Source organism: Pseudorca crassidens, chromosome 18 (assembly GCF_039906515.1).
Source record: "Pseudorca crassidens isolate mPseCra1 chromosome 18, mPseCra1.hap1, whole genome shotgun sequence".
Lineage (NCBI taxonomy): Eukaryota > Metazoa > Chordata > Mammalia > Artiodactyla > Delphinidae > Pseudorca > Pseudorca crassidens.
This window is the reverse complement of record NC_090313.1, coordinates 75,172,813-75,200,048: the sequence shown is the minus strand read 5'-3', so window position 1 is coordinate 75,200,048 and position 27,236 is coordinate 75,172,813. Positions and strand designations below refer to the sequence as shown.

At 41.5% G+C, this 27,236-nt stretch overlaps 1 protein-coding gene across 1 annotated transcript in view; it reads left to right on the top strand.

Moving 5' to 3' along the window:
- The window catches only part of LOC137211297 (protein POLR1D-like), a 41,717-nt gene that overhangs the window by 7,586 nt on the left and 6,895 nt on the right, over positions 1-27,236 (top strand). The window contains exon 2 of the mRNA XM_067713630.1: positions 17,358-17,432. Coding sequence (XP_067569731.1) covers positions 17,358-17,432 — 75 coding nt within the window. The remainder of the gene's footprint in view (positions 1-17,357; positions 17,433-27,236) is intronic.

Below are 27,236 nucleotides of genomic sequence, written 5' to 3'. Positions count from 1 at the left end.
AGGGTGAAAGAGGCTTTCTTTCTAGGGGCCTCTTTCAACAGTACTGTGTAGAGGGGAAGTGTAAGGACTCCGAAGGCAGAGGGCCTGGTTTGAATCTCCGCTTTCCTGCTTCCTAACTTGCAAATGTGAGAGAGCCACTCAGCCCTTCTGAGCCTCAGTTTCCTTATCTATAAAACTGAGCAGATACTAATACCTACTTTATAGGGTTACTGTGAAGAATAAAGCACTTAGCACGATTCCTAGTACACCTAAGTTCTCAAACATTAGCTCTTACTGTTATTGTTGTCATGTTGGCGCTTGTTTAAGGTGGTTAGTGGGGGCTAGAACAGCAGCCTTCTAGGGCTGGGTGCTTCTTTACCCGTGGGGGTCTCTGCCTGTCTCTTCTTTCCGCATCGCACTGGCCTTTGCACTTCTTTCAGACTTGCCCAGCTTGTTCCCGTTTTAGGGCCTTGGCGCTTGCCCTTGACGTCCCCAGCCCCTCTCCCTCCGCATCTTTACATGGCTGTCTCTTTCAAGGTACTCACTCAGAGGCCATCCTTGACCACTGTGTCAGTTACCCGTTGCCGTATACCAAATTGTCCTAAAACTCAGCCGCTGAAATCAAAAAACATTTCTCACCGTTTCTGTGGGTCAGGAATCTGGTTGGAGCTGAGCTGGAGGAATCTGACTCAGGACCTCTTACAAGGCTGCAGTCAAGGTGTCACCTGGGCTGCAGCTGTCTCCAGGCCTGAATGGGGGTGATGGGCTTCCAAGCTTGCTCACATGGGACGGCCTCGCGCCATGGCTTCTGGCTTCCCCTAGAGCAAGAGATCCAGGGAAGAGGGAGAACGCAAGCTGGAAGCTCAGTCTCTCTATACCCTCATCTCAGCAGTGACAGTCCATCACGTCTGCCCTGCTGTGTCTGTCAGAAGTGAAGGGAAGGGGTTGTACAAGGGCAGGAATGCCAGGAGGTGGGGAATCCTTAGGACCACCTCAGAGACTGCCTAACCCCAGATAACACGTGTGCCGACAGCCAGACCTCCATTGCTTTCTGTCCCTTGACTTGGTTTCATTCCTTCAGAGTCCTCACTGTTAACTGACGTTAATATTATGTATTTATCCATTTATTGTCTAACTCCACTTGAATGTAGGCTTTCAGAGGGCAAGGGCTTTGTCCTTGTTTGCTTTTGTATCCCCAGCACTAAAATCCATGCCAGGCACGCAGTAGGCTCTTGTCAGTCCTTAGTTGATGAACGAATGGATGACTGTGTGTGCGTGATTGAGCATCAGTGTCTAAGCATGACTGCCACGGCAGGGAGGGAAAACTGCAGTTGCACTGACATTATTTTGTACACTTATCAGCTGACACTTGCATACTCAGCCACCACAGTAATAAGCTCCGAGAAGAAAAGGGCTTCTCGAGTGGGGCAAGGAAGCATGCCTGTCCTGTGGCTTCAGTGGGAGGAATAGCTGAGGTGATGAGCGTCGTGGAGCACCTCAGTGAAGGTGGCCACACCTTATACTCCATCTCACTGATGTCTTCTCTATATTGCCAAGAGCCCTGGATACGGACATCCCTTACCACCTCTATCCCATGCAACATTTGTTACCTTTTCTCCTATTGGTCTAAAATAAAAGGCAAGCACATCTCCCACTCAAGGGTGCTCAAAGGACATTCTGATTTTGCAGTAACAACTATATGGAAGGGTGATGTGGATTATCCTGGGATCTTGTCCCCACAGAATTCTAGTGGAACAAACATGGTAGAATTATTATTTTGGGTACCACGAGGTGGAATTCCAAGGATGTGATTCTAAGGCATGCTGTTTTGTCAATGCCAAATACTACATCCATTTCCTGGCCAGCTGTCTGATAAATCTATGCTGTTTATTACAAGTAGCCTTGCTTTGGAAAAATACAGAATATATGTCTTTTTTTTCAGCAGTTATTCTAAAGTCCTGCCATGGACCAGGTACATTAGGGATACAAAAATGAATCTCCTTTGGTTCCTGCCTTCACAGAGTTTGCAACCAGGGTAGACCAAAGAGCTGTGTATTTCAGGACTAAAGGAAAGGTGTCATTTCTTCTAACTTGTCCACCTTGTTCAAAACCATAGCCCCTCCCCCAACACCCACACCCTGCAGTATTTTTTTAAATATAGCCCTATTGAATTCACCTATTTGTTGCATTTATTCTATATTATCTATTCCTCCCCCACCCCTGCCACACACACATACTATAACATAAGCTTCATGAAGGCAGAGACTTTTGTTTGTGTTCACCGATGTCTCTGTAGCCCCTGGAGCAGTGCCTGAAGCATAGTAGGTGTTCAAAAAATATTTATCACATGAATGAATAGAAGATGGACACTCTGTATTTTTTAACTGAATATCCTAAGAGCTGAATTTGAATTTGTAATGCTGAAATAACTATAAGCTTTGGGGTTGAAAACCACAAGTTTGTCGTTAGTTGTATGTCTTTAGCTGCATACTCTGTCCACATGGAGATGACAACATGCTGGGAGCCACAGGGAGGAGTTCACTAAGCAAAGGTGGTCATGACCAGAGCAGGCAGAGATGGAGTCCCAACCAAGTATCCCGCACAGCAGGAACCACTCAGATCTTACACATGTATCGACCAGGTGGTAGGGGAGTCCAGAGAAGTCACCTGAGCTAAGAAAAGTTGGCTATGTTGTTTTATTTGGATCTGAAAGGCCAGAAGTGGTTCCCATTGAGTGCATCTCATAGTCATATAGTCATAAGCACTGACCCCCAAGGCAGCCGCTGTTGACTCTGTGAGCACCTGCTCTACTTCACATACCTACTGTATGGTTTCAGATTTGGGGAGTTCACTGGACAATAATATTTCAAAAAATAAAATCTAATAGGGTGAACTGATGTAGTGTCGCATAGTTTTATTTTGCCATTGAAAATGAACTTTGTTTTGGTTGGAAACTGTCAGAAATCCCAGTCTTTATATGGCCTGATAGCACATAAAGGTCTCCAGTGTGTGTTTTCCAACACCATCAAGCAATCCGTCAAGCAGTGCAATTCTGACACTGTCTGCCCGGAGACAGTATCAGAGCTCACTCGGTCCCACAAGACTGCACCTACCCAACCCCACTTCAGATGCCAGCTGCAAATCCAGGTTGTTTTACCTGTGCTTCTGACCTACTGGCTGTAAACCGGAAGTTCTCATGACCCCATCCCTGGGCCCAGTTAATTTGTTAGAGTGGCTCACGGAATTCAGAGAAACATTTACTTACTTTTTATCAGTTTATTATAAAGGATACAGATGAACAGCCAGATGAAGAGGTGCATGGGCAAGGACTGTGGGGGGGTCGGGGGGGGTGAAGTTTCCATGCCTTTTCTGGGCAACCACCTCTCCTCAAATCACGCACTCACCAGCCCGGAAGTTCTCTGTACCCTGTCCTTTTGGGGTTCTATGGAGGCTTCATTACACAGGCATAATTGATTAAATCATTGCCATTGGTGGTAGAACTCAATCTCTAGCCCCTTTCTCCTCCCCAGAGGTCTGCGGATGGCACTGAAATTCCAACTCTCTAATCAGCGGTTGGTTATCCTGGCGACCAGCCCCCATCCTTAGGTTACCCAGGGCTTTCCCTAAAATCACCTCATCAAAACAAAAGACAGCTTTATATTTCTCATCAATTAGGAAATCCCCATGGTTTTAGGAGCTCTGTCAGGAATGGGAGGAAAACCAAACATATATTTCTTACTATATAAGTCAGCATATCATAAGACCAAACAGAGAATTAAATGAAGCATTCTATAATTTGACATCTGTTATGCCATTTTTATCACATTAGCTCCACAGTAAGATGCACAGACTCTTCAGTTTTCTCTGGGATCCTCAGAGCATTTGGTCCACAACTCTTAATTTCTCACCACCATGCTTGGTAAATTATATGGGATTTCAGAATGAATTTTCATTGGAGCTTAGATTTCAAGATGAGGATGACGTATCATTGAGATTCCTCATCTAAAGTTATTTCAGATCCTGGCTGGCTTGCTTAACTCTGTTCTGCATACTTAAGCATAAATCCTGGTGTTTAGAATACTTAACAGGGTTTTTATTCGGAAGTGATTAATATTTAATTGGGGATATAAGTGTCAATTATCATCTCATTCCCTGAAGATGAAGAAAAAAGAGTATAATCATCAAGTTCAGTGTCTATCAAAGTAAAAGAGGTGGATTTATGTTCTCCATCAGAGCTTGTAATCTAAGCCTTCAGGACTTGGTTCTACAGTTGTTTTCCTGGTTTTTGTTTATTTGTTTTCATGGCAAAGGCTGTACTTTGTCATTAAATGGATGGGAAAGTGGGGATTCTAGAGTCTTATGATTAGAAACTGTTCTGCCGCTGGCACACGAAAAGATGCTCGACAACACGTATCATCAGGGAAATGCAAATTAAAACCGCAATGAGATATCACCTCACACCTGTCAGAACGGCTGTTATAAAAAGACAAGAAATAACAAGTGCTGGTGAGGGTGTGGAGAAAGGGAGCCCTCCCACACTGCTGGTGGGAGTGTCAATTGGTGCAGCCACCGTGGAAAACAGTATGAAGTGTCTTGAAAACATTAAAAATAGAACTACCATCAGCCCAGCAATTCCACTCCTGGGTATTTATCCAAAGAAAACAAAAACACTAATTCAAAAAGATACATGCACCCCTATTTCATTGCAGCATTATTTACAATAGCCAAGATATACAAGCAACCTAAGTGCCCAGCGATAGATGAACAGATAAAGAAGATGTGTACGTGACAGAACATTACTCAGCCATAAAAAAGAATGAAATCTTGCCATTTGCAACAACGTGGATGGACCCAGAAGGTAATATGAAATAAATCAGACAGAGAAAGACATATACTGTGTGAAATCACTTATGTGGAATCTAAAAAAACAGAACAAATGAACACACATAACTAAACAGAAACAGAGTCATAGATAGAGAGGAAAAACAGATAGTTGCCAGAGAGGAGGGAGCTGGGGAAGGGAGAGAAATAGGTGAGGGAGATTAAGAGGTACAGACTTTTAGTTACAAAATAAATGAGTCAGGTATGAAATGTACAGTGTGGGGAATATAATCAATAATTATGTAATATCTTTGTATGGTGACAGGTGACAGCTAGACATCATGGTGATCATTTTGAAATGTATAAAAATATCAAATCACTGTGTTTACACCAGGAAATAACATAGTGTTGTAGGTCAATTATACTTCAAAAACAAACAAACAAACTCATAGAAAAGTGACCAGATTTGTGGTTTCCAGAGGCAGGAGGTGAGGAGAGGGGGAACTGGATGAAAGTAGTCAAGGTACAAACTTCTAGTTATAAGATAAATAAGAACTAGGGATGCGATGTACAACACGATAAATACAATTAACGCTGCGGTATGTTATCTGTGAAAGTTGGTAAGAGGGTAAATCCTAAAGAGTTCTCATCACAAGGGAAAATGTTTTTTTCTATTTTTTTAATGTTGCATCTATATGAGATGATGGATGTTCCCTGAATTTACTGTGGTCATAATTTCATGATGTATGTGAATCAAATCATTATGCTGCACATCTTATATAGTGCTGTATGTCAGTTATATCCCAATAAAACTGGAAGAGAAAAAAAAAAAACTGTTCTGCTGAAAATGTCAGTCTTTAGGAGTATCAGCCTGCAGGTGCGTCACTGCCTGCTGCCCAGACTTGCAGCAAGCATGCCAAAGGTTCCCTTTCTGTTTTCTTGTTGTAATAAGCTGGTCGCCACCTGAGAGCAGTGTGCTTCAGAACAAGCCCGGACGTGAAGAACTCAGCTAGGCTTATTGCTAGGCTTATTCCTAGCCAGAAGCAGACACGCAACTGGGAGTGTGAAGTAAGAAGACCAGCCAGGTGGACAAACCAGTTTACACCTCCTTCAAGGCAGATGATGTTTTTCCCATTTATAGAGAAAGAAACTGAGGCCTGGAGAAGTTAAGTAACCGCCCTAAGGCTGTACGGCTAGTGAGTGGAATGAACCGAAGACAGCCTGACCCCTGAGGTTCAGCTTTTATGTCCATGATGTTGCCTGTGTTACCCGCTGCAGGAAGACAGGAAAGCTTTGCCAGAGCGTGTGCTCCAGAGAGTTCAGTTTGAGAGACAAAACTATTGACCAGTAATCCTTGTTTATTTCTAAATTCAGGCTGAAACATGTTGGAAATGGGACTGTTTTCTATAAAACTTAACCATGAAAAGAGTCACTGAGTTACAGACCATCTGGTCAAGAACGTAGATACAGGCTTACTAATAGTCGCTTCATGAAAATATCATTTTCCATATTGTTAAACTTCATTGGCATCATCTTTAAGTACATTAACTTTTTAATCGATGTTATGCCAAAGCAGCACTTGATTGTCCTCAAAAGGTAGAAGACATCTTCCTGGACGGGATAAAGTAAGGGTGTGTGTGAGCGGAGAGGACTCAGAGCTGTCCAGGTCAGATCAGGTGTCCCCTGATGGTTTGCCCCTGGACGAGGCAGCCTCCCTAAGCCTTAGTGGTCTAACACATACAAAGGGGACAATAACTGAAAAGGTTCTTCTGAGGGTCAGTGAGATCGTATGTTCTGCTCTTAATCACTGTGCACATGATACATACTATTATATGGTATTTTTGTGTTTTAGTTAACAATATAACAATCGATACTATAGACCCATTTAAAATTTTTCTTAAGATAATACATTTGTTCAGTGCTTTATAGCTACAAAGTAATTATATATATGATTGTGTTTGATCCCCATACAAACTCTGAAAGGGTAGTAGAGATATCTTCATTTTATAGATGGTGTAACCAAGATGACAAGAAAAATCAGAGAGTCAGTAAGGGCAGAACTGGGATCATCCTCTCCACTGCACTGTGGCCGCTTCCTCATTTTCCTAAGGTGACTTGAACATGTCCTTGGTTCAAACCTAGGAAGTGGGAACTGCTGGATCCCTCTTCTAAGAGAATCAAGAGATGTGGTAGAGAATGTATAATAGTAGAACAAGTATCAGGTAATTCTACTCAGTCTGAACTTCTCAGGTGAGAGATTCTGCTCTCAAGCTTGAACTTTCCAGAGCTTGTCCCTGTATTGGTCACATCCACCAGGAAGTTGCCCAGCTGCTGACTTTGCACGGAGCAGACCTAGTTCCCGAATGAACACAACTGTCTGAAAAGCCAAAGAGCCAGGACCACTGGCTTTCTTTTTGTGCATATGAGATAGGATGCTTTCATGTAATTCGTTTCTGATCATGTATTTCATAGGTCATGGGAGGGAATTCTGTTCTGACTGGGGCTCTGCCCATCTCCCTGTCATTACATACAGGAAGTTTCCTCTGACTTAACCATAGGAAGATAGAATTTCCTTTATATTATTTGCACTGATAAATAACCCCTCAGCTTTTCATCAAAACAGAATTATGCAACAGATAAAAATTAACATTCTGCAAGTTTTTCTTTACAGTATAAATGAAAAGAGGAGATACTGAGATTTAAAAAAGTTTTGTTTTGGCAAATTCAGATACCTAAATGAACCCTTGTCCCTCCCAAGAAACATCAATGCAAAGAAAGCCCTCTATACCTCTCATCTTTTTCAATCCTTGCAGTGCATCTGTGAGCCGGGGCTCAGGCTCATTTTACGGAGAGGAAACGTACTCAGAGAAGGTACTTAACTTGTCCAGAGCACCCAGGTGGCTAGTGGAGCTGGCTCCCACTGTCCCACACTGTTCTCCAACATGAAACACAGTTTCCATAGTAAAAACTTTTGATCTATCCTGCTTTGAAGTTAATAATTTAGGTACTTTTAAATTGGTTTTCATTTTTATATGATTAAGCAATTACAGCAAATGACTTCAAGTAACATTTTCCAGGCTGAGTGAGTTTCAGTTACACTACCCCTGAATGCAGCCAGGACCCAGTTTCCCGTAAACCATCACTGGGTGGGGTCTTCTAGTGTGATTCATAACACAGTTGTAGACACACTAGTGCTGGTCCTTGTAATGTTATACTCCAAAGGTAATGACCTTGGGCTGAAGTATCATAACTATGGTCTATCCCCTCCTAATTTCTCCCCAGGATGACTGAAACATGTCATCCAGGTTCTGGCCGGGGGTGGGGGGAGAAGAAATATAATTGTGAATTAAATGTTCCCCCCGCCCCCCCAAAAAAGTCAGGTAACTATTTAGTTTTAGGCAAGTTATTAACCTCTCTAAACCATCATTTCCTTGGCTTTATATGATAATGTTAAATTAGATGACCTCTAACAGGAAACTTCCCTTACATTTTCATAATATAGTATTATATTTAAAGGATCTTTACCTGAACATTTTAATTCATTTTGGTTTCTTTCCTCGCCTATTATAGTAAAAAGAGCCTTGTAATACTTGGATTTGAGGCCTCTCTGGGAACACTGACTGTGTAGGAATTAATACAGAAGTTTAGCATATGGCCCGATTTCTATCAAGCAAATGCTAAGGCAGAGTTGTGAATTTAGGGGGTTGATATTTCAAATGAGCTGTGCAAGTGTGGTCCTGAACATTTGTATTGAAAACGCAGTGCCCTTTTTTTGTAAGCCCATTATCACACCTTGGGAGCAGGCCAAATGATGCTGTTTGTATAATCAGCACGATCTGTCTCTCAGAGCTTTCCCTGCTGTCTCGGTTGGGTACCTATTCCATTTTTAACACAGTTCTGAACTCTTCATTAGCACTGCTCCATCCAGTTAAACTGCAGCTGCTGTCCCATCCCTAAGGATGGGTGGTATTTCAGTAGCAGACAAGATGATTCTAATATGTGCAGCTACTTCCAGCACAGCAGTAAAAAGGGCCAGGAGAGGATTGTGTTGTGTCTTGATATTTCCTGAAATGTACAGTGAAACATCTGCTCCAGAACATGCTTCCATATTTCCCTTCTTGGCTAACAGCACCACTTGTAAGTAATTTACAAGGCAGAATAATGAAGTGGGACTTCAGAGTTCACTAGTTCTTGACTGTCTTGCAGCTGGTTTCTGATGCCAAAATCACCAATTGTATTATCCTCTCCGGATTCTTTCTTTTGGCAGTTGATGTATTGTTTGCATGGTATGATATAAACCTAAAGATAGGATTAATCCGTAATGGAATTTTCCATGCTTTGGGCTTTCCTCCTGTAGCGTTTAGTCCCCATGTGCTGGTTCCTACCCTTTGGCCATCTCTGCAGCCTTTCTAGTGGTCCCTCCTGTGCTGTTGAATTCAGCGTCTGTAAGGATGTTTGCACTGCAACAGAGTCTATGACTTCTGCCAGCTACGAGGGAAGCATCTCGGGTCTTTATAAGTAAATGTAAAGCCTTGCTTGCACAGTTGTGCAGTTTTGGCTGACTTGTTCCTTGAGCCATCTAAGTTCAGTAGAACTCTGAACTTTTATAAACATTTTCCTCAAAGAGACACTACTCCCCAAGTCTGTGTGTGTGTGTCTAACTGCTCAATTCTATTAACTACATTATAGCAATGTAGAATTTTTTCCCCAAAGCACTTGTATTATATTAACTAAGATTTTTTTAATTGGAAAATGGGATTGAAAATTGCCTTGTCCTTCTTAAATTCATTGTCATGTGCATTAGCCCCTAAAGACAACTTGAAACTTGACGCTAAAGAGTTTACAAAGAGTCAAGAATTTACTGGTTGTTTTCAATAAATTATTTTGTATAGTAGATTCTTGTATTTAATGACTGAGGTAGAAAATGTTGTCTGTGTGTATACGTACTATTTTTTTTCAGAAACTCTCCCAGCCAGTTTTGTAGGAGAAACTACCATCCCTCTCAAAGTACCCCTTGATACCTAAAGTGTGGAAGACAGGACACTCCTGGTGCTCAAGATGAGGCTGGGTCTGGAGGTGCACGCAGTGGGGGCTGGGAGGGGCTGCACCCTCTGTTTCGTTGTCTCTTGCCTTGTACTGAGGGGCCCCCAGGCAGCCATTGAACCTGCGCTGGTCGCTAAGGAACACAGGCTTTCTCTTTCTCCCATCTCATTTGTGTATTGCGGGACTTCTAAGAATTAGAAGCATCAGTATGTTTTCTTCCTGGGTTCAACACTGCTTAATGCAGTTGAAAGGAAAACACTTTTTAAAGAGCCTGAATTGATTAGGAAATCCTACACATTCTGGAATATTCTATATTTTCCCCATTCCTTGGCTCTTACCTCCAAGTATAGTTTATAATCATTTGATGAATCAGACACTGAGATGCACATGGGGTGGATGGCTTGTTTTCAGCAGACTGCTGCAGCCCTGACACAGCTGAGGGAAACGCCTTCAGCGGGCTGACCAGGCCTTCTGCTGAATAGGCCGTCCTTTGGATGGGGCTGCGATCCAAGAGCTCTGAAGGGTCCTTTAGGACAGTCTGCAGAACGCCGCAGATCTCTGGTATAAAATAAAGCTCTTTTAGGATTAAGAGCGTGATTTGCAGACCACGCGATGGGCGAGGTGGCTTTTCTGGTGTGTGGCGTGTTTACCGAAGGGCAGTGCGCCAGGCCTCACTGAAGAAGGCTGCGGAGGTGAGCCCTAGAGGCTTTCTATCGCAATGTTTCCTTTTGTTCAATCGTTGTGATTTTTTTCCTTTTTGCATTTCGAACAGCTATTGGGTGAGAGTTTGAATTTTATAAAGATAACAAAATGCTTTCACGGAGTAAGAGACCTCAATAATTATTTTGACCTTACATTCTTTGACTGAGTTTACTTCTCCCAACTAATCTTTTAGTAAGGCACGTGTACACTTTATATACTTTTAAACTTAATTGACCTATCAGACAGACACGTTGTTCCTGGCAATGGTATAATTCACAGGCTTTTCTATTTAGAGTTTTCTATCTTCTAAGGTAGTTCTCTGCCATCCCCACCCCCCTGCACAGAGTTTTTTCAGTAAGAGATGCTTGTCTTCACAATACACGATTTACCGTGGCACATTTAACTAGGTCCTATAATACGAACTGAAAATGAATCACTGTATTTTCTGTGTGTGGCTCCTTAATCGGGATTTAAGAATAAATATTTGTAGAAATACTTACTACTTTGACAATGAGGTGACTTCATTATGAGGTCATTCCTCAGGTGAGGTGTTTTATGACCTGAGAGATAAGGTTTCCCTCTAAGAGCTAAACTAATAGAAGTCAGCCCACATATTACCTGAAGAAGTCATCTCGCTGTAACAATAACCCACCCTCTGAGGTCACGCAGGATGGGTAGCTGTGGACATTTGAGGCTGTCCAAGTCCAGGTGAGGAGACGGGAGTTCTGCCTTCACCACAGTCTTGTCGTGACTGCAAATAATTGCAGTAAAACATGCTGCCAGCCCTCCCATGGCCTTCCTCTCACGGGGCTCAGCTGTGTCGAGGCTGGGGTCTCGCCTTCACCAGAACTGTAGTGTCAGGGTCAGTTAAAAGTCAACTGCCCGGGTTCACATCCCAGCCCCAGTTTCTTCACTCTTTATTTTCTCCTTCTCAATGAAATAGTAGTTACCTAGAGGAGCTGTGAGGATTAAGTGTAAGATACATGGCACATAGGTACTGCCGCCATCATTATTTTTCATCATATCCCCAGTGATGCATATTAAATGCTTATTATATCGATATTCAAAGGAGAGTTTCCTTGAACCTGGGCAGCCCCATGTGTCACAAACGTGCAGATCTTCCGTCAGTGCAGTTCCTAGCCCAGGAAACACCCTCCTCTTGTTTTGACCTGCGTCCCTGAATGAAAGGAAACTGTGGGGTCCGTGGCGATGGGGGGCTGTGCCCTGTTGACGTGAGAGCGCACACTGCTTCAGAGTCCAGGAAGGATGTGAGCCGCGCAGTGTTCGGAAGAAAAAAGACACATTAACTTGTCAAAACCTTCTTTTCAGCGTGAGTGCAGGAGGTTTTGCCATAAGGAAATATTGTTTCCCAGCAGAGCTAAGCTTCCCTTTGCTTGCTTGTCTCAGGATTTCAGTTCAGTGTTCTGGAGGTTCTCATGACTTAGTTCAGTATGAGGAATAGTTATACTTGGAGACTAACATTTAATGTTAGATCAGATTACTCATACATTTGTATATGTGTAGGTCTTGGAGAACATACAGGAGGTTTGTTACTGATTCATTAATCTACAGGGAAACTTCAAAACATTCAAAATTTAGGTTTTCAGTTTTTTACATTTATGTTAATTTACATTTTGACAATATACTACAATTTGGTCCATGTTGAATAGTTACACTTTGTTTTTTAATACTTTAGATTATTACAGTCCATGGAACTTACTTTATATGAAAATCTTGATCATAACAATATGATTAGTGATTTTGCTGAAATAAAGGCAAGAAAATAAATTTTATGGAATAAAGATATATATAAATTTTCTGTCTTTCTGTATTCATCTAAATATTACCAACCCATTAAGAGAATAATCAACGTGTGCAGGGAGTTAATTCTATTATCTCATATTTCACTAACTTAAATTTTTAAAAATCATAGCTTTACACATTTTTTTGAAGTACAGCTGACTTACAATTTTATATTAGCTTCAGGTGCACAACATAGTGATTCTATATTTTTATACATTACAAAGTGATGGCCACGACAAGTCTGGTTACCATCTATCACCATACAGAGTTTACACATTTAAATTTTTATTGTAATGAAGGTGTATTTGTCATGGTAGGAGGAATGAATATGTTTTATTTAATGGTTTTTAAATGTAACTTAAATATTTAGAAGTATGGTACATCGGCCTGAAAGAAAAGGTGGTTTTATAATATCTATTGATGAGGCACCGGTGGGGAGATGAGGAAGGGCCGGTGGAGAAGGTGACCTCTGACCTGAGCGTCCGGTGGTGAGGACGTAGCTGCAGGAAGAGCCCTGGGCAGGGTGCAGCCCAGGCAAACCTTCCCATGCACATGACGGCAGATATGGTGCTGCCGTCCAGCCGCTGTCCCGGCCAAATTGGGCTTCTGGACTAGCAAAGCTACAGCCCACGAATGTGCTGTCTGGCTGCCGTAATAAAAAGACCATGGACTAAGTGGTTTAAACAGCAAACATTTATTTCTAACAGTTCTGGAGGCGGGAGGTCTGAGAGCCAGTTGCCAGCAGATTCGGTGTCTGGTGAGGGCCCATCTTCTCCCTGTGTCCCCACATGGCAGAAGGGAGGAAAGAGCTCTCTGGGGTCTCTTTTGTAAGGGCACCAATCACCTCCCCCAAAGGCCCCACCTCCTAATACCATTACATCGGGAGCTAGGATTTCAACATCTAAGTTTGGGGAGGGAGGGACACAAACATTGAGTCCACAGCACTTTCCTTCACCATTTCTCAAGAAAGTATATGTTGAGGTCTTTTTTTGAGCAATTACTTGATATTTAGCTTCTCTGATATTATTTCTTTAAAAATCTCATTTTCTTGTGTTCTTCATTATTTAATTTTCTGTTGTTTCATTTTAGTTGCCTTAAATATCTTGCTACCCTTTCGCTATAGTGATATAGTTAACTCTCAGTTGATTTATGTGAGTATAAAGGACCACAGACCCAGATAACTCAAAACTAATTTGTTTGACTTTGGATTTTAAGGCGATTTAGCACCAGATTTGTGTTCCCACTCGGGTTTTATTTAAGCTGCTATTATGATCAGTGTACGTTGTACAAGCATGTACCAGCTGGCTAATGGGATGAACGGGCAGGCCTGAAGAAGCTGAGCTAGGATGGAAAATTGTCTGTGGATAATACACACATGGATCATTGAAAATCGATTGTAGCTTGTTCCTGTGCCCAGGAAACTGTCTGCTTAATGACCTGGCTTTCTGGGACTTCTTGTTTGCACCGGACTGTCTATTCTAATACAATGGATTTGTTTTACAAAGAAACCTTTAAGATGCTTAAAGGATCTAAGCATAAAAATTATGGTACTTAAATTTGTGTCTGAAATTTAATTGTTCAAGTCCTTGTTGTACTTAGTTCTTATATATTCTCCTACTGTTTGCTGTTCCTGTATTTTAATTGCAGTTTACACTTCTGTTTCACAATCTCATTAAAAACTATCTTGTTTCATGATGCCGATGTTTCATAATCTTTGATAATTTAAGTATCTAGCCTCTGTGATAATGTGTGGTAGAAACTGACTTTGTTATTTCCTTACCCGAGAATTCATTAGCGAGAGTTCCAGAAAAAACAACAGAGGCTACAGGAGTGAGGAAAACTACCTGACTTTCTAATTTTTTTTCCTGTTGATTTTGAAGGTGATGTTGTTATTTCAAGGACAAAACACATGATTGCTAGAAGTTGCTTTCCTATTTGGAAGGAAAGCCCTGCAGAAGGAGCTCGTGCAGAGTGTGGGTGGGACACAGCGAATGCCCCACATTCTTAGGACAAAGTCTGAGCAGCCCTCCGTTCCTCTGCCTCTGCAGTTCTCTGAATGAGTGCGGAAGCAGTGGCAGCTCTGTCAGGGCTTTTTTTTTTTTTCCCCTTTTGCATTTACTTTATTTTTTGCCTTTTAATGATAATGAGAAAAGGGCTTCTCCAGGACTTGTTGTGCAAATGTTTGTGGAGGAGACGGGAAGTATGATAGGAAGATGGAGGGCAGGTACCCTTAAACCCACAGGTCCTTTTGTTTTGTTTTGGTCCTCCCCACCGCTCTCAGTGTCCCCGGTACCTCCTTCCTCATCTGAACACTGGTCGTGATGACTATGTTGTCATGTTCAGATGGGACAGTGCTTTGTAAACCGTAAAGCTCGTGACAACATGAGTTGTCCAAACAGTAACAAACGCCTCAGTCGCAGGCAGTCTGCTGGGCCTGGGTTCTGCCCTGTCTGCTCCCGACCTGTCACCGTCTTTCCTCACTGGTGAACTGGTTCACCCCAGGCAGTCTTTCTCATACTTACACCTTCTTTTCTCTTGGGCTGTCGTTGTAAGTCAGAAGGTATCCTTAATCACGGCAGAGAAAGTTAAGCACAGCACTGGAGACAGTTTTCAGTGAAATCACAACTACAGAAGAATCCACGTCCAACTTCACGCTCTGGAAGGCGCCTAGACTAGGCCTGCAGGATCCCGGCACGGTTCTTGACCGAGTGTTGCTTCCTGCAGATGTACAGCATCCCAACTGTAGCGTGACACAAACTGGCTTTCGTAGGCATGTCCAGAAAGCTGGGCAAACGTTTTAACAGTTTTTATGGGAAAATGCATTCTACTTCATCTGTCACTGATACATAGTTTGTTCATAATTGGGGAACTGCCCAAGCAGGTTCTTTCACTGATGATTTTTAACTGTGTCTGTTGTCAGGAGAGAGGACATATGGGTGGATCCAGGATGATTGATTTTCTGGTTGTTTTTTTTGTTTTTTTGAAAGCTACCACTCTAATTGATGGGAAGGCGGGGGTGTGTTTGGCATATTTTTACCCTTTGGTTTTTTTTGCTTACATCTATAAGGGTGAAGAAGGATCTCTGTTTTGGAGCCAGAGAGGATAAATTTTTCCCGAAATACTCTATGAGACAAAGTCCTCAGATCACATCCATAGGATGTATTATTATTTTAAAGAGATGGAAGAAGGCTCTGTGGTGTCACATGCACTTAGTATTCCCGACACCAGGAGGCTGGGCTATGACACCTGATCTGATTGAGTCCAGGGGCAAGAAGCAGACAAGCTGGTCAGCGTTTCAGTTTTTCATCAGCCCATCCGTGGGCCCTCCCAGGATGGATTAGAAAGTGTCCAGCTGCTGAGTTAGCTGAAATGGCATTTTTTTAAAGATCTCACTATTAATAGGAGTTTATTAAAACTTGTGTAAATTATAGAAAAATAGCCAGATATATCTGTTGAGGATGAAGAAGGTGGTGAAATAGTTTGAAAGAATACTATTAGAAATATGGAGGTGAATACCAGGAGAAACAGATAAGAAGGAGTTGAAATTGGTTTTTTTGGTGGGTAAGGAAGGCTGATGCAGAAGACTGCTGTATTTCATTTTAAGTCTTTAAATAATATTTTTCTCTTTAAGCTATATGCATGCTTTGATAAAATAAAAATCAGTATAAAATAAAACATTCTTATAAACTAACAGAATGGTAATATCATTGAGGACTATGTGAATTGTACCTAGAGTAGTACTGTAAGAGTGTAACTAAATGTTTTTATATAGAATCAATATATAATTATTGATATTATATTATATTATAATAATATAATTATTATAATAATTATAACTATTACAATTATAATAATATTATTATAATTATATTTATAATTATTTTAAAAGTTTCAAATTTTGTGATTAGAATTATAGTTCTGTCTTTGGATTACTGTTGTTTGCAACGTGATACCTCTCTTTTTCTTAACTTTACTATTGCTATATCATAGGTAATATTAAAGTCAGGGATGACCATGGTCCTATCTTATTACCCATGACACCTTGCACAGGATTATATGTGGTAAAGTCTCAGAGTATGGTTGATAAATATGTCTTCTAGGCTTTTAAAAAGCCTCTTTCTAAAAGTTACACAAATAATACAGATTCACTCTAGAAAAAACAGAAAATGCAGAGAAGCAAACAAAAAACTAAAAATCTGCCCCAAACTTACCGTTTTGGTAACATCCCTCCAAATGTTTCCCTGTGCAATAGGTACATGTAAATAAATTTAAAATAAAATTACCCTATACATGCTCTTTTGTTCCCAGATTTATACACTTAACACGTTACGCATGTCTTGCTGTGCCAAGCACTTGTCTTCGTTGTGAACAACTGCCGAATCTTCCGCTGTGTGGATGTGCCATGATTTATTTAAACAATCCCTTTTTAGTAACCGTTTAAGCTTTCTCTTCTTTTTCTTTAGCTGTTAAGTTTTTGAATGAGTATCCTTGTACATATAGTTTTGCATACTTAGTTGAATTTTTCTTAGAATAAGGTGGAATTTTTAGGTCAACATGTATGTTTTATTTTTACGGCTCTTTATCACGTTTCCAGTTGTTCTCCAGAAATGTTATATCAGCTTTAGTCCCTGTTGGTAGAGAAAAGAATATCCATTTCTCCACTCCCTCACTAACTGATGAGCAGGAACAGATTCATCATTGCTGGGTTAATTAGTATTTCTTAGAATAATAGTGCGTTTGAACATTTTTAGTATGGATATAATTCGTCATTTTGCCTTTAATTTTCTCTTCAGTGTTCTTCCCCTGTATGGAAAAGGTTTCTTTTTAATTTTTATGTATTCAAAACTATCAACCATTTTAAAACATTTTTTTAAATTTCTCCCCCAATTTTGAAGTTTAATGCTTCAAAAGCTCTTTCTTTCCCAGGGTCACATACGTGGAACAAATTGATTTTCAGAATTTAGTGGAGTGACTAAAATTCTCTCAAATTTCTTCCTTTTTCCCACCAGGAAAGCAATAGAAGAACTCCTTAAAGAGGCAAAACGTGGGAAAACAAGAGCAGAGACAATGGGACCTATGGGCTGGTAAGTTCTTGAGTCATCTTCCTTAAAATTTAAACTCATGTATATATTAAAGAGAAAAGTTTTCTTTAGCATATACAGGGAATGTAGAACCGTGGACGTAGAGGAACTCACTCAGAGGCAAGTGGTAGAGCAGGGACACTGCTGAGGGCTGCAGCCACAGAAGTGGGCAGAGGGGTGAGAACAGAGAACACTTGTCATGGTGTTTTCACCCTTTGGTCCACAAGTCCCCAAGAGATATGATGACGCTGCTGTGCCTAAGGCCACCTGAGTGACAGTAATATTATGTCAGTGTTCATTGTTTAAGAACTTCTATCTTAATTATAGTCCTCAGTAAATTAAGATTTATAATTTTAAGTATTTTAATTTTGTGACAGTTCAGCTGTGTAGCACTAAAGTTTACCATTGCAGTTGCTTTACAAAACAGAGCTTACTAAAACTTAATGATATAGACAAAGGAAGAATTTAACCTTAAGAATCAAGTCTACTCTTCTAAGCGTTACTTTAGCAATAGCATTCTCATCCAGTAAATATGCTGGCTTAGGTCTTTTATCCACAATTTAAAATTCACTATAATGGAGTATTGTGGGCCGTGAAAATGTGTAAAATGTAAAAATGGGACAGGAGTAGAAGCTAGATCTCTGTGGATTTGACTCTTAGAACCAAGCACAGGGTTTATGTCAAATATAAAACAAGGTTCAGTCAAAGTTAAAGAAATAAGAGGGCAAAGGCAGTTCCTAAAAATCAAGAAACATAAAATAAATGGACCTCAATAAGCCATTGAGCAGATGGCTTAGCCACACGTGGAGGAACTGTTTCAGGTGATCTGAAATTTGACTGTATTTCCAAAGGCAGAAAAGAACTAGAAAGAAATCTTAAATTGTTTCCAGTTATCACGTTGTTGGTAATAATGTTGACATTGTTATTCTGAAAATATTGTATAGTAGGATAAAGCAAATAAGTAAATATTTATTTGTTATAGATACCAAAATTTTCAGTGTAAAAGACACAGCTATAAAGTCAAAGATATAAAAATCTGCACTCCTAAATATTAATTGGAAATATCAGTATGAAGTTGTGCTAGATTTTCTCTTTAAAAGAGAGAAAAGCTTTTCTAGCTCTGTTCACAGAAAAGTCCTGGAAACAATGACCATCCACTCAGTAGCAGTGAGTATCCCTGGCACCCAGGGGTGGTGTATAAATTCTACTGTGGTATATATAATTCCATTTCTCACTGAACGAAGACAGAGCCTTAGAGAAGTAACTGGCTGCCGATCTGAGGCCGTGAGCCTGGAGTTAGCCAAACTGCAAGCTAGCTGTCACAGCCTCCAGCACTGCCCTCACTTCTCATGCCAACCGCAAGTTCCGGGAGCTCCCAAAACTATCCTCAGCTTCAGTAATTTGCTAGACCACACACAATTCACAGAAAGCTATTATACTCATGGTTACAGTTTATTACAGGGAAAGGATACAGATTAAAATCAGCCAGAATAAGGGATGCAAAGGGCATAGTCAGGAAAGGTTCCAGACACAGAGCCGCTGTCGTCCACCCCGTGGAGTCAGGACCCACACATTACCCTCCCAGCACCAACATGTGACAATGCACTTGGCATACTGACAACCAAGGAAGTGTACCTGAGCCTCGGTGTCCAAAGTTGTTTGGGGGGTTCCATTACTTAGGTATGATTGATTGATTGCTCACATGGTTGATATCAGTCTCCAGTTTGACCAATACCACAGTACCCCAGATTTCCACCCTCAATCATGTGGTGTGTCTCTGGCATGGCCAGCCCTCCCTGTAAGACTATCAGTTGTGGCCAGCTCCACCCTAAACAAAGACGTTTCTGTCAGGTATGACATTGCCTCCCAGAATTGATATTACCTCCCAGAAGCCAGGGCAAAGGCCAGACCTCTCTGTGGGCAAGACCACACTGTTTACTACATAGACAGGAAATGTATAAGAAGAGCCAGAAAATCTTATCAGATCAGAAAGTAAAACTGTCAGAAACTACTGTAGTCATGTCAGAAAGACACAGGAACCAACTTGAAAGGCCTCCCACTAGTCAAAGATGGGATAATTTAATCACCAAAGAATAAAGCAATAATGAGTGAGATAACCTAAAATATGTTAAAATCCATAAGGTCATAAGAAAAATCACATCAAGAAGCTTTTGGATGAGGCTAAGGGGCCAAATTATTATAAAACTGGTAAATAGTGAGGAAGAGCCGAGGATTTATCCTGTTCCTTGTACAAGTTATACTTCAAAGTTACAAAATAATTGATGAAAGAAAACTTCCTTATAGAATTGCAACTGTTAAATGTAGGACTATAGAGTAAGATTATCATCACTTGAATAACAACTCAATTACAAGACAAGCTATCTAATTTGAAAATGGACAAAAGATTTGAACACACACTTCACCAAAAACGATATCAAATTGGCCGATAAGCATTTGAAAAGATACTCAAATCATTAGTTATCAGGAAAATGCAAATTAAAACCACAGTTACTTATTCACCACACATGCACTAGATTGGCCAAAATAAAAAAAAAAAGACTGACAGCACCAAATAAAGAGGAGGATTTGGAACAACGAGAATGCTCACATATTGCTGGTGGAAATGTAAATCATACAGCCACTTCGAAAAACAACTGGTAGTTTCTTATACATATGCACTCACCATACAGAATTCTTCTTCAAACCACCTATCAGAGAGCTGACAATGTAAGCCCACACGGAAATCTGTCCAGTAATGTCCATAGCAGCTTTATTCATGATAGCTCAAAACTGGAAACAACCCAAATGACCATCAGCTGATGAGTGGATACACAGTTGTAACATCCATACATTCCACACTCATCAATAACGAAAAGGAACAGAACTACTGATACACACTGCATGGATGAATCTCAAGCATTTTGCTCATGAAAGAAGCCAGACTCAAAACATTACACATTATAAGATTCCATTTATATGACATTCTAGAAAAGCCAAAACCACAGGGACAGAAAACCCATCGGTTGCCAGGAGGTAGGGGCTGAAGGACTGAATTTCCTGCAGAACTTTTCTGGGCGCTGGGAATGCTCTATATCTTGACTGTTGTGATGATCACACGACTACACACATTTGTCAAAACTCATCACACTATTTACTTAAAAGGATAAATTTTAGTTTGTATAAACTATACCTCAGTAAACCTGATGTAAAAATAAAAAGAATGTCGTTATTCTACAATCCCTAATGATACACTGGATCTAGGCAAAGATCATCACCGGTTGCTAAGTCTCTCAGATGAGAAGCTGATGGGAAACTTTCTGATGAGTGGGTCAGGCTGACGACACCTGGACTCATCTGTCGATCTTTATACCACAAGAAGATGCAATAGGAAGAGGGTACCGCCACTTATGAGACATCCTTGTAAAGAACCTGAACGTGAATCTGATCAAGTCTCTAGTTAGAACTACTAGTTTGCAGGAAATAGAGGTCAGAGGAACATACTAAATGATATTATAGAGATAAAATTACAAAAATGTGGGGAATTCTACAGGAAAAAACAAACCAGTTTCTTTAACAAATGAACTGCAAGGAGAAAAGGAGGAGGAGTATCCTATGACTTAATAGATTTGGGACACATCTACGTGTATACCTTGTTTGGATCCTTATCCAAACTAATTGAAACAAGGGTATTTGATGATATTAAGGAATTGATGTTGTTTTTTTTTTAGGTGTGGTAATAGGATTGCTGTTATTATTATTTATTTATTTATTTATTTATTTATTTATTTATTTATTTTGCGGTACGCGGGCCTCTCACTGCTGTGGCCTCTCCCGTCGTGGAGCACGGGCTCCGGACGCGCAGGCTCAGCGGCCATGGCTCACGGGCCCAGCTGCTCCGCGGCATGTGGGATCTTCCCGGACTGGGGCACGAACCCGTATCCCCTGCATCGGCAGGCGGACTCTCAACCACTGCGCCACCAGGGAAGCCCTGTTATTTTATTTTTTAAAAGCTATTATCTTTTAGAAGTTCATTCTGATGTATTTATGGATGCAGTGGTATAATAAGATGAAATGATCCAATGTGAGTCAATCTTTGTGTAACATTTGTAATCATTTTAGATTTCAGTGAAATAGCGACCTCCTAGGATACGGTAAAAATTTGGTGAGATAATGTATGTGGAAACACTCAGCATAGTTCCCGGCATGGAGCAGTCAGTTACTAAATGTTAGTTAAATCTGCTCTTAACTTCTTTTTTCGTTTGTTTGGATTTTTTATTGCCATATAAAGGGCCATCTAACTGGTCTGGACGAAAATAAATAAGTGTTCTAGATGTACCAGGCCAGGTGGAGTGAATATCAGTTTCAATGCCAATTTCAGACAAAGGATACTCATTGAATGGTCAACGTTTTCTACCATTTCTATGAATTTTTCCTCAAATACAGTTTTTTTCATGTATAAATTTAAATGCCGTATTTTTAAATATCCCACAAGATTTTTAGATATGACATTGCTATTTTTAAATTGCAGTTACAAATCTTATTTGTCAGTGACAGAATTATAATTCCTTAAAAATCAGAAGTTGTGGGCTTCCCTGGTGGCTCAGTGGTTGAGAGTCCGTCTGCCGATGCAGGGGACACGGGTTCGGGACACGGGTTCGTGCCCCGGTCTGGGAAGATCCCACATGCTGCAGAGCAGCTGGGCCCGTGAGCCACGGCCGCTGAGCCTGCGTGTCTGGAGCCTGTGCTCCGCGGCGGGAGAGGGCACGGCAGTGAGAGACCCGCGTACCAAAAAAAAAAAAAAATTAGAAGTTGTATTTACAAGAATGAGCATATCCTTTTTTTTTTCTAGTTGGAACTAACTAAGGAGGAACATAGATTTAAATGGTTGATTGCTCCAGTTAATCGTTGATTCATCAGATCTCCTGACTTGGTGTATATAACCATCTATGTGGTTGGCTTTTTTCTTTTTACCTTTTGACCCCTTGACTCCCCTACCCCTGCCTCTGGCGACCACCAATCTGCTCTGTTATCTATGAGCTTGATTTTTTTTTTTTTAGGACTCCACATATAAGTGAGATCATACGGTATCTGTCCTTCTCTGTTGGACTTATTTCACTTAGCGTAACGTCCTCAAGGTCCATCCATGTTGCCACACGTGGCAAGATTTCATTCTTTTTTATGCCTGAATAGTATTCCATTGTATGTGTATACCACAATTTATCCATTCACCCATCATTGGACACTTAGCTTGTTTCCGTATCTTGGCTGTTGTACATGAAGCTGCAATGAACACGTGGGTGCAGATATCTTTTTGAGTTAGCGTTTTCTTTTTCTTCAGATAAATACCCAGAAGTAGAATTGCTGGATCATACGGTAGTTCTATTTTTTAATTTTTTGAGGAAGCTCCATACTGCTTTCCGTAGTGGCTGCACCAATTTACATTCCCACCAACAGTGCACAAGTGTCCCATTTTCTTCACGTCTTCACCAATACATGTTATTTCTTACTTCTCTTATCTTCTTTCCAGCCCTCTGTCCTTAAGAGAGGAGAGATAAGGTGCCCCTACTAACACGAATTAGATTCGTGCAAACTTTGGTAGGGGCAGGCTGCTTTGGGTTTTGGTGTAAGGCAGGACCTCGATCGGGCTGACAGTAGTCATTGGTCCATTTTAATAACTTTTGTGAAAGAATCAGCCTAAAGCTACATCATAAATTCAGATGACAAGTGGATGAGAAAATATCAGTCAGGGTTCTTGCCAGATGAGGAATGTCGAAGGGGATCACTTGTTACTAGGCAGCTCTCCTGATGGAAGTCATTTATCCTGACAACCTTAGTGCCACTTACTGGCTCGGCAGAACTTTCTGAGGGTCAAAGAACTAGTCTGTCAGCATCAGCTCTGCTTTTCCTGAGGAGAGTTGCCATATGCACAGGCCAGCGTGAGATCTGTCGGGTACTGACTGACCTCCTCTCTGGGCATCATATCAGTTCGATTGGCTGTTCCAGCGTTCTGGGGGACCCGGGCTCCTTCCAGTTTTCCAAATCTCCCAACCAAACGGTGTGATTCTTTTCCACACTTTAGTTAGCAGAAACGAAGAAGAGGAAGAGGCATGCCCCCACCCCCTTCAAGCACACTTCCCAGGAGTCGTCTGTGCCATTTCTACCTGGACCCCATTGGCCAGAATTTGGTCTCATGTCTACGCCAGCTACAAGGCCAGGAACTCAGTCTTTTTTTCCTCAGTCAGTCACGTGGCAGATAAAATCTGAGGTTCTTTTACTACAGAAGAAAGGAAGAACGGATATTGGGGGGCAACTAGCAGCCTCTTCCCAAGAAGGGCGGGAGAAGGATGTTGAAAAGAGAGTAAAAACTGGCAGACAAAGTAAGATGACTCCAGATTTACAAGAGGTGGATCCTGGGAGAACAGGATGGGAAACTCACACTCTCCCACGAGGTGACGAGACAAGCGAGCATTCCTGTTGACACTGCTATTTTTTTTCAACTCTCATAACGGCGGTTCTCAAACTTCTGGGTCTTTAGGATCCTTTACACTCTTGAAAATTACCGAGGACCCCACAGAACTTTTTTACATGGGTTATATCTATCGGTATTTACTGTATTAGAAATTAAAACTGAGCAATTTTAAAGTATTTATTGATTTATTTTAAAAATAATAAACATGTTACACATGTAGATAGTATATTTTTTTATAAAAATAGCTATGTTTGCAAAAATTTACCTATTCAGTAGAGTGGCACTGTTTAATATTTTTGCGAACCTCTTCAATGTCTGGCTTATCAAAGACACCTGGATTTTCCTATCTGCCTCTGCAGTCAATCTGCTGTAATATGTTATTTTGGTTGGAGTCTATGAAGAGACTCTGATTTCACACAGATACGTATTTGGAAAAGGAAGAAGTACTTCAACAGCATTTTCAGAAATTTGTGGTATTCTTTTATACTGCATCAGTACTTGCAAGTAACCTCAGCAAGTGGTCGTTTCTTCACATTCTTTTTAATAATGTGGACTTTTCATATGCTGTTACAGTAAAATCCCTTGGTCTACCTTGCACTTCTCCTGGATCTTCCACTCGTGCATGGTTCTGTAATATCAGGAACTGGTCATCTGGATATTGGTTCGCTGAGTTATGAAGCTCCCCCAAATGTTGACACCTTTCATTATATAATATTTTAAAAACACATTTGTTAACATCACCACTGATCTCACCAGAAAAGTCGTTTAAGCGTTGGGAAACTGTCAAGGTCACTGTTTCCCAAAAGTCTAATTTTCTTTCGTTTGCAAGCTTCAGTTTTATCTCAGCTGTGAATACCGCGAGTTGTTTTCTTTGAAGTGACGGCTCACTTACATCTGAATACCCAGCTAGGTCACCTCGTAGCTCAAACAGTCTCGCAGAACTTTTCCTGGAGGCAGCTTTTGGTCCAGCACACCTAACAGGGACGGGCTGTGAAGGGAGGTCTGGTCCAAGGAAACCCATGACTTGCTTCTGCCCACGGTGCTGGGACAAAGAACGCCTTTCCCATCCTGCTCATTCCAGGGGAACACCTGGTTCTACATCTGTTTAAAGAAGTGTGTGTGTGTGTGTGTGTGTGTGTGTGTGTGTGTGTGAATAAAACTTTTAACCACTAATCCAGTGGTTTCCAAATTTACCTGCACATTTGAAACCATCTGAGGAGCTTCCAAAAATACAAGTATCTGTTTCCCACCATCAAAGATTATTAGTTAGGGGTATGGCCTGAGCTTTGGGGTTTTAAAAAGATACCCAGGTGATTCTAAAGTGCACACCAATGTGAAAAACACTATGCTAATCCCTATTTATTAAAAAGAATGATACCAACCTGCTCTGCAGAACTGGGAGCATTCCCACACTCCTCCCAGGAGCAGACAGGTGGCCAGGTGGCCAGCCACAGGAGTCCCAAGACCCATCCCTGTCAAGTGGACAGATACCCCAAAGGAGCAGACAATCGGTCAGTTACTAGCGGGCGATGGTCTGCGTTTCTGAGCATCTCAAAGATCTTCACATTGGCTTTAAAATTTGACACTGAACTAGAGTGAGTGACATTATTTCCTCCTCTTGGATACTGCATGAGAGAGATCTTACGTGAGGTAGCTGAGCCGTTGCCAGAAAGAGATTGCTGAACTAAAGGAAATTCAACCGGGATGCCGTTTTCTGTAGTGTAAAGAAAGAAACCATTTGGTGCTATATACTTCCTTGGATGTATTTCAGCTAAAGAATCTCTTGAGAAGCTGTTCTTGACAGAAGCCTCAGAGAAGCTGAAATATTGGCCCACGTGACTTCCTTTCAGTCAACATAAAGGAATTTATAAGCACAAATTTCAGAAATTTGCTCAGCTTCCTTGTCTACAAAGCTGCTTTTATTCTGGTCACGTCCACTTCAGCTGACCTTTGCCCAGTATAATGCCTGAGTCCACTCACTGCCTGTATGATTTCAGCCTTAGACGTTGGAGTAGGCGTATGTTTTGGTACCAAAACTTCCAAAGATTGAATTTGACAGAACATGATTTTTCAGTTTTCTTTACCCAGTTGTTTTGAGGGGAGTGGCGTTTTGGGTGCTCTTCTCTTTGGCTTGGGGTCAATCTGGTGGTAAGGGGGAGCACCACCTACATTTCCTTCCATTTTACATATCAGCTTTTGATTACTGGGAAGCAGATCATTGCCGCAGTGTCCACTGAGGCACGTGGTGTCTTTATTCGTTTGAAGATTCGCTCAGTACCAGTCGGGGTATTAAGGGGCCAGGCACAGGCAGCGGTACAGAAGCCTCACACAAAACACCGCCCCTGAAGTTGCTCACGCACAGGTGCACGTGGACAGGCCTGCAGCTGAGCACCAGACCACATGCTGGAACCAGCGGGGAAGGCAGGGAGGGCTCGAGTTGCAGCCTGACTCGTGGGTGAGGCTCCCGGCAGTATTTCAGGGCCGCGGAGATCCAGAGCCTTTACTTTCCAGTTAAAGAATGTGGAGCCCAAAGAGGTTTCCTAAGTCCTGGTTAACTGCTGATGGGACCAGCACGGATCCTTCTTGTCTAGAGCCTCCCTCTGTGGTTACTGTCAGCACACAGCGCTGTGTGTCCTGCCCCTGCTTCCCACGTTCACATCCCCTTCCTGTCTGCTTATGAAAGTGGATCCGGGAGCCCTGAATGAGCTCTCGTTGGCTTACACGGCTACAGAAACGACCTGTCCTACAGAGGGAGCAGGGGGCCAGGGATCGTGCCCTGCCCATCCCAGGGCCCCGCTACTCACACCCCCGCCTCTGACCCTCGCCTGGTCACACCTTCTCTTCCTCCTGGCCGTCTCCTAAAGAGCATCAGACAGGTAGCCTGGTATTCATTTTTGCTGCAGGACCTAGCATAGTGCCTTACATATGAAAGATTCTCAGATGTTTGAAAATAAATACTGCAGATATATATGTACACGTATGTCAACGATTTTTCATTACTTTTGGGTGTAGTGGTGGAGACGGAGCATACCGAAAACCTGCCTCAGGCCTCAGGCCTGTTGTGTGCAGTGTAATTAAGGATTAACAGTGTCGCTGTGGGGATTAGAACACTATAAAAGACCTTCTCAGATGGCTAAGGCATTTGATTGCCAGAGTATCACCCGTGGTGCTGTGGGTGGCTACGGTGATCGTGGCGTGTTAAACAAGATGAGCTGTAACCAACCACAGCATCAGATCAAAAGTATTACCTGGGAAAAAAAAAAAAAAAAAGTATTACCTGGTTCCTTGGAGTGTTGGAAGTGTAGTTGTGCTTCTTCCTGTGGCTGTAACTTTCGACG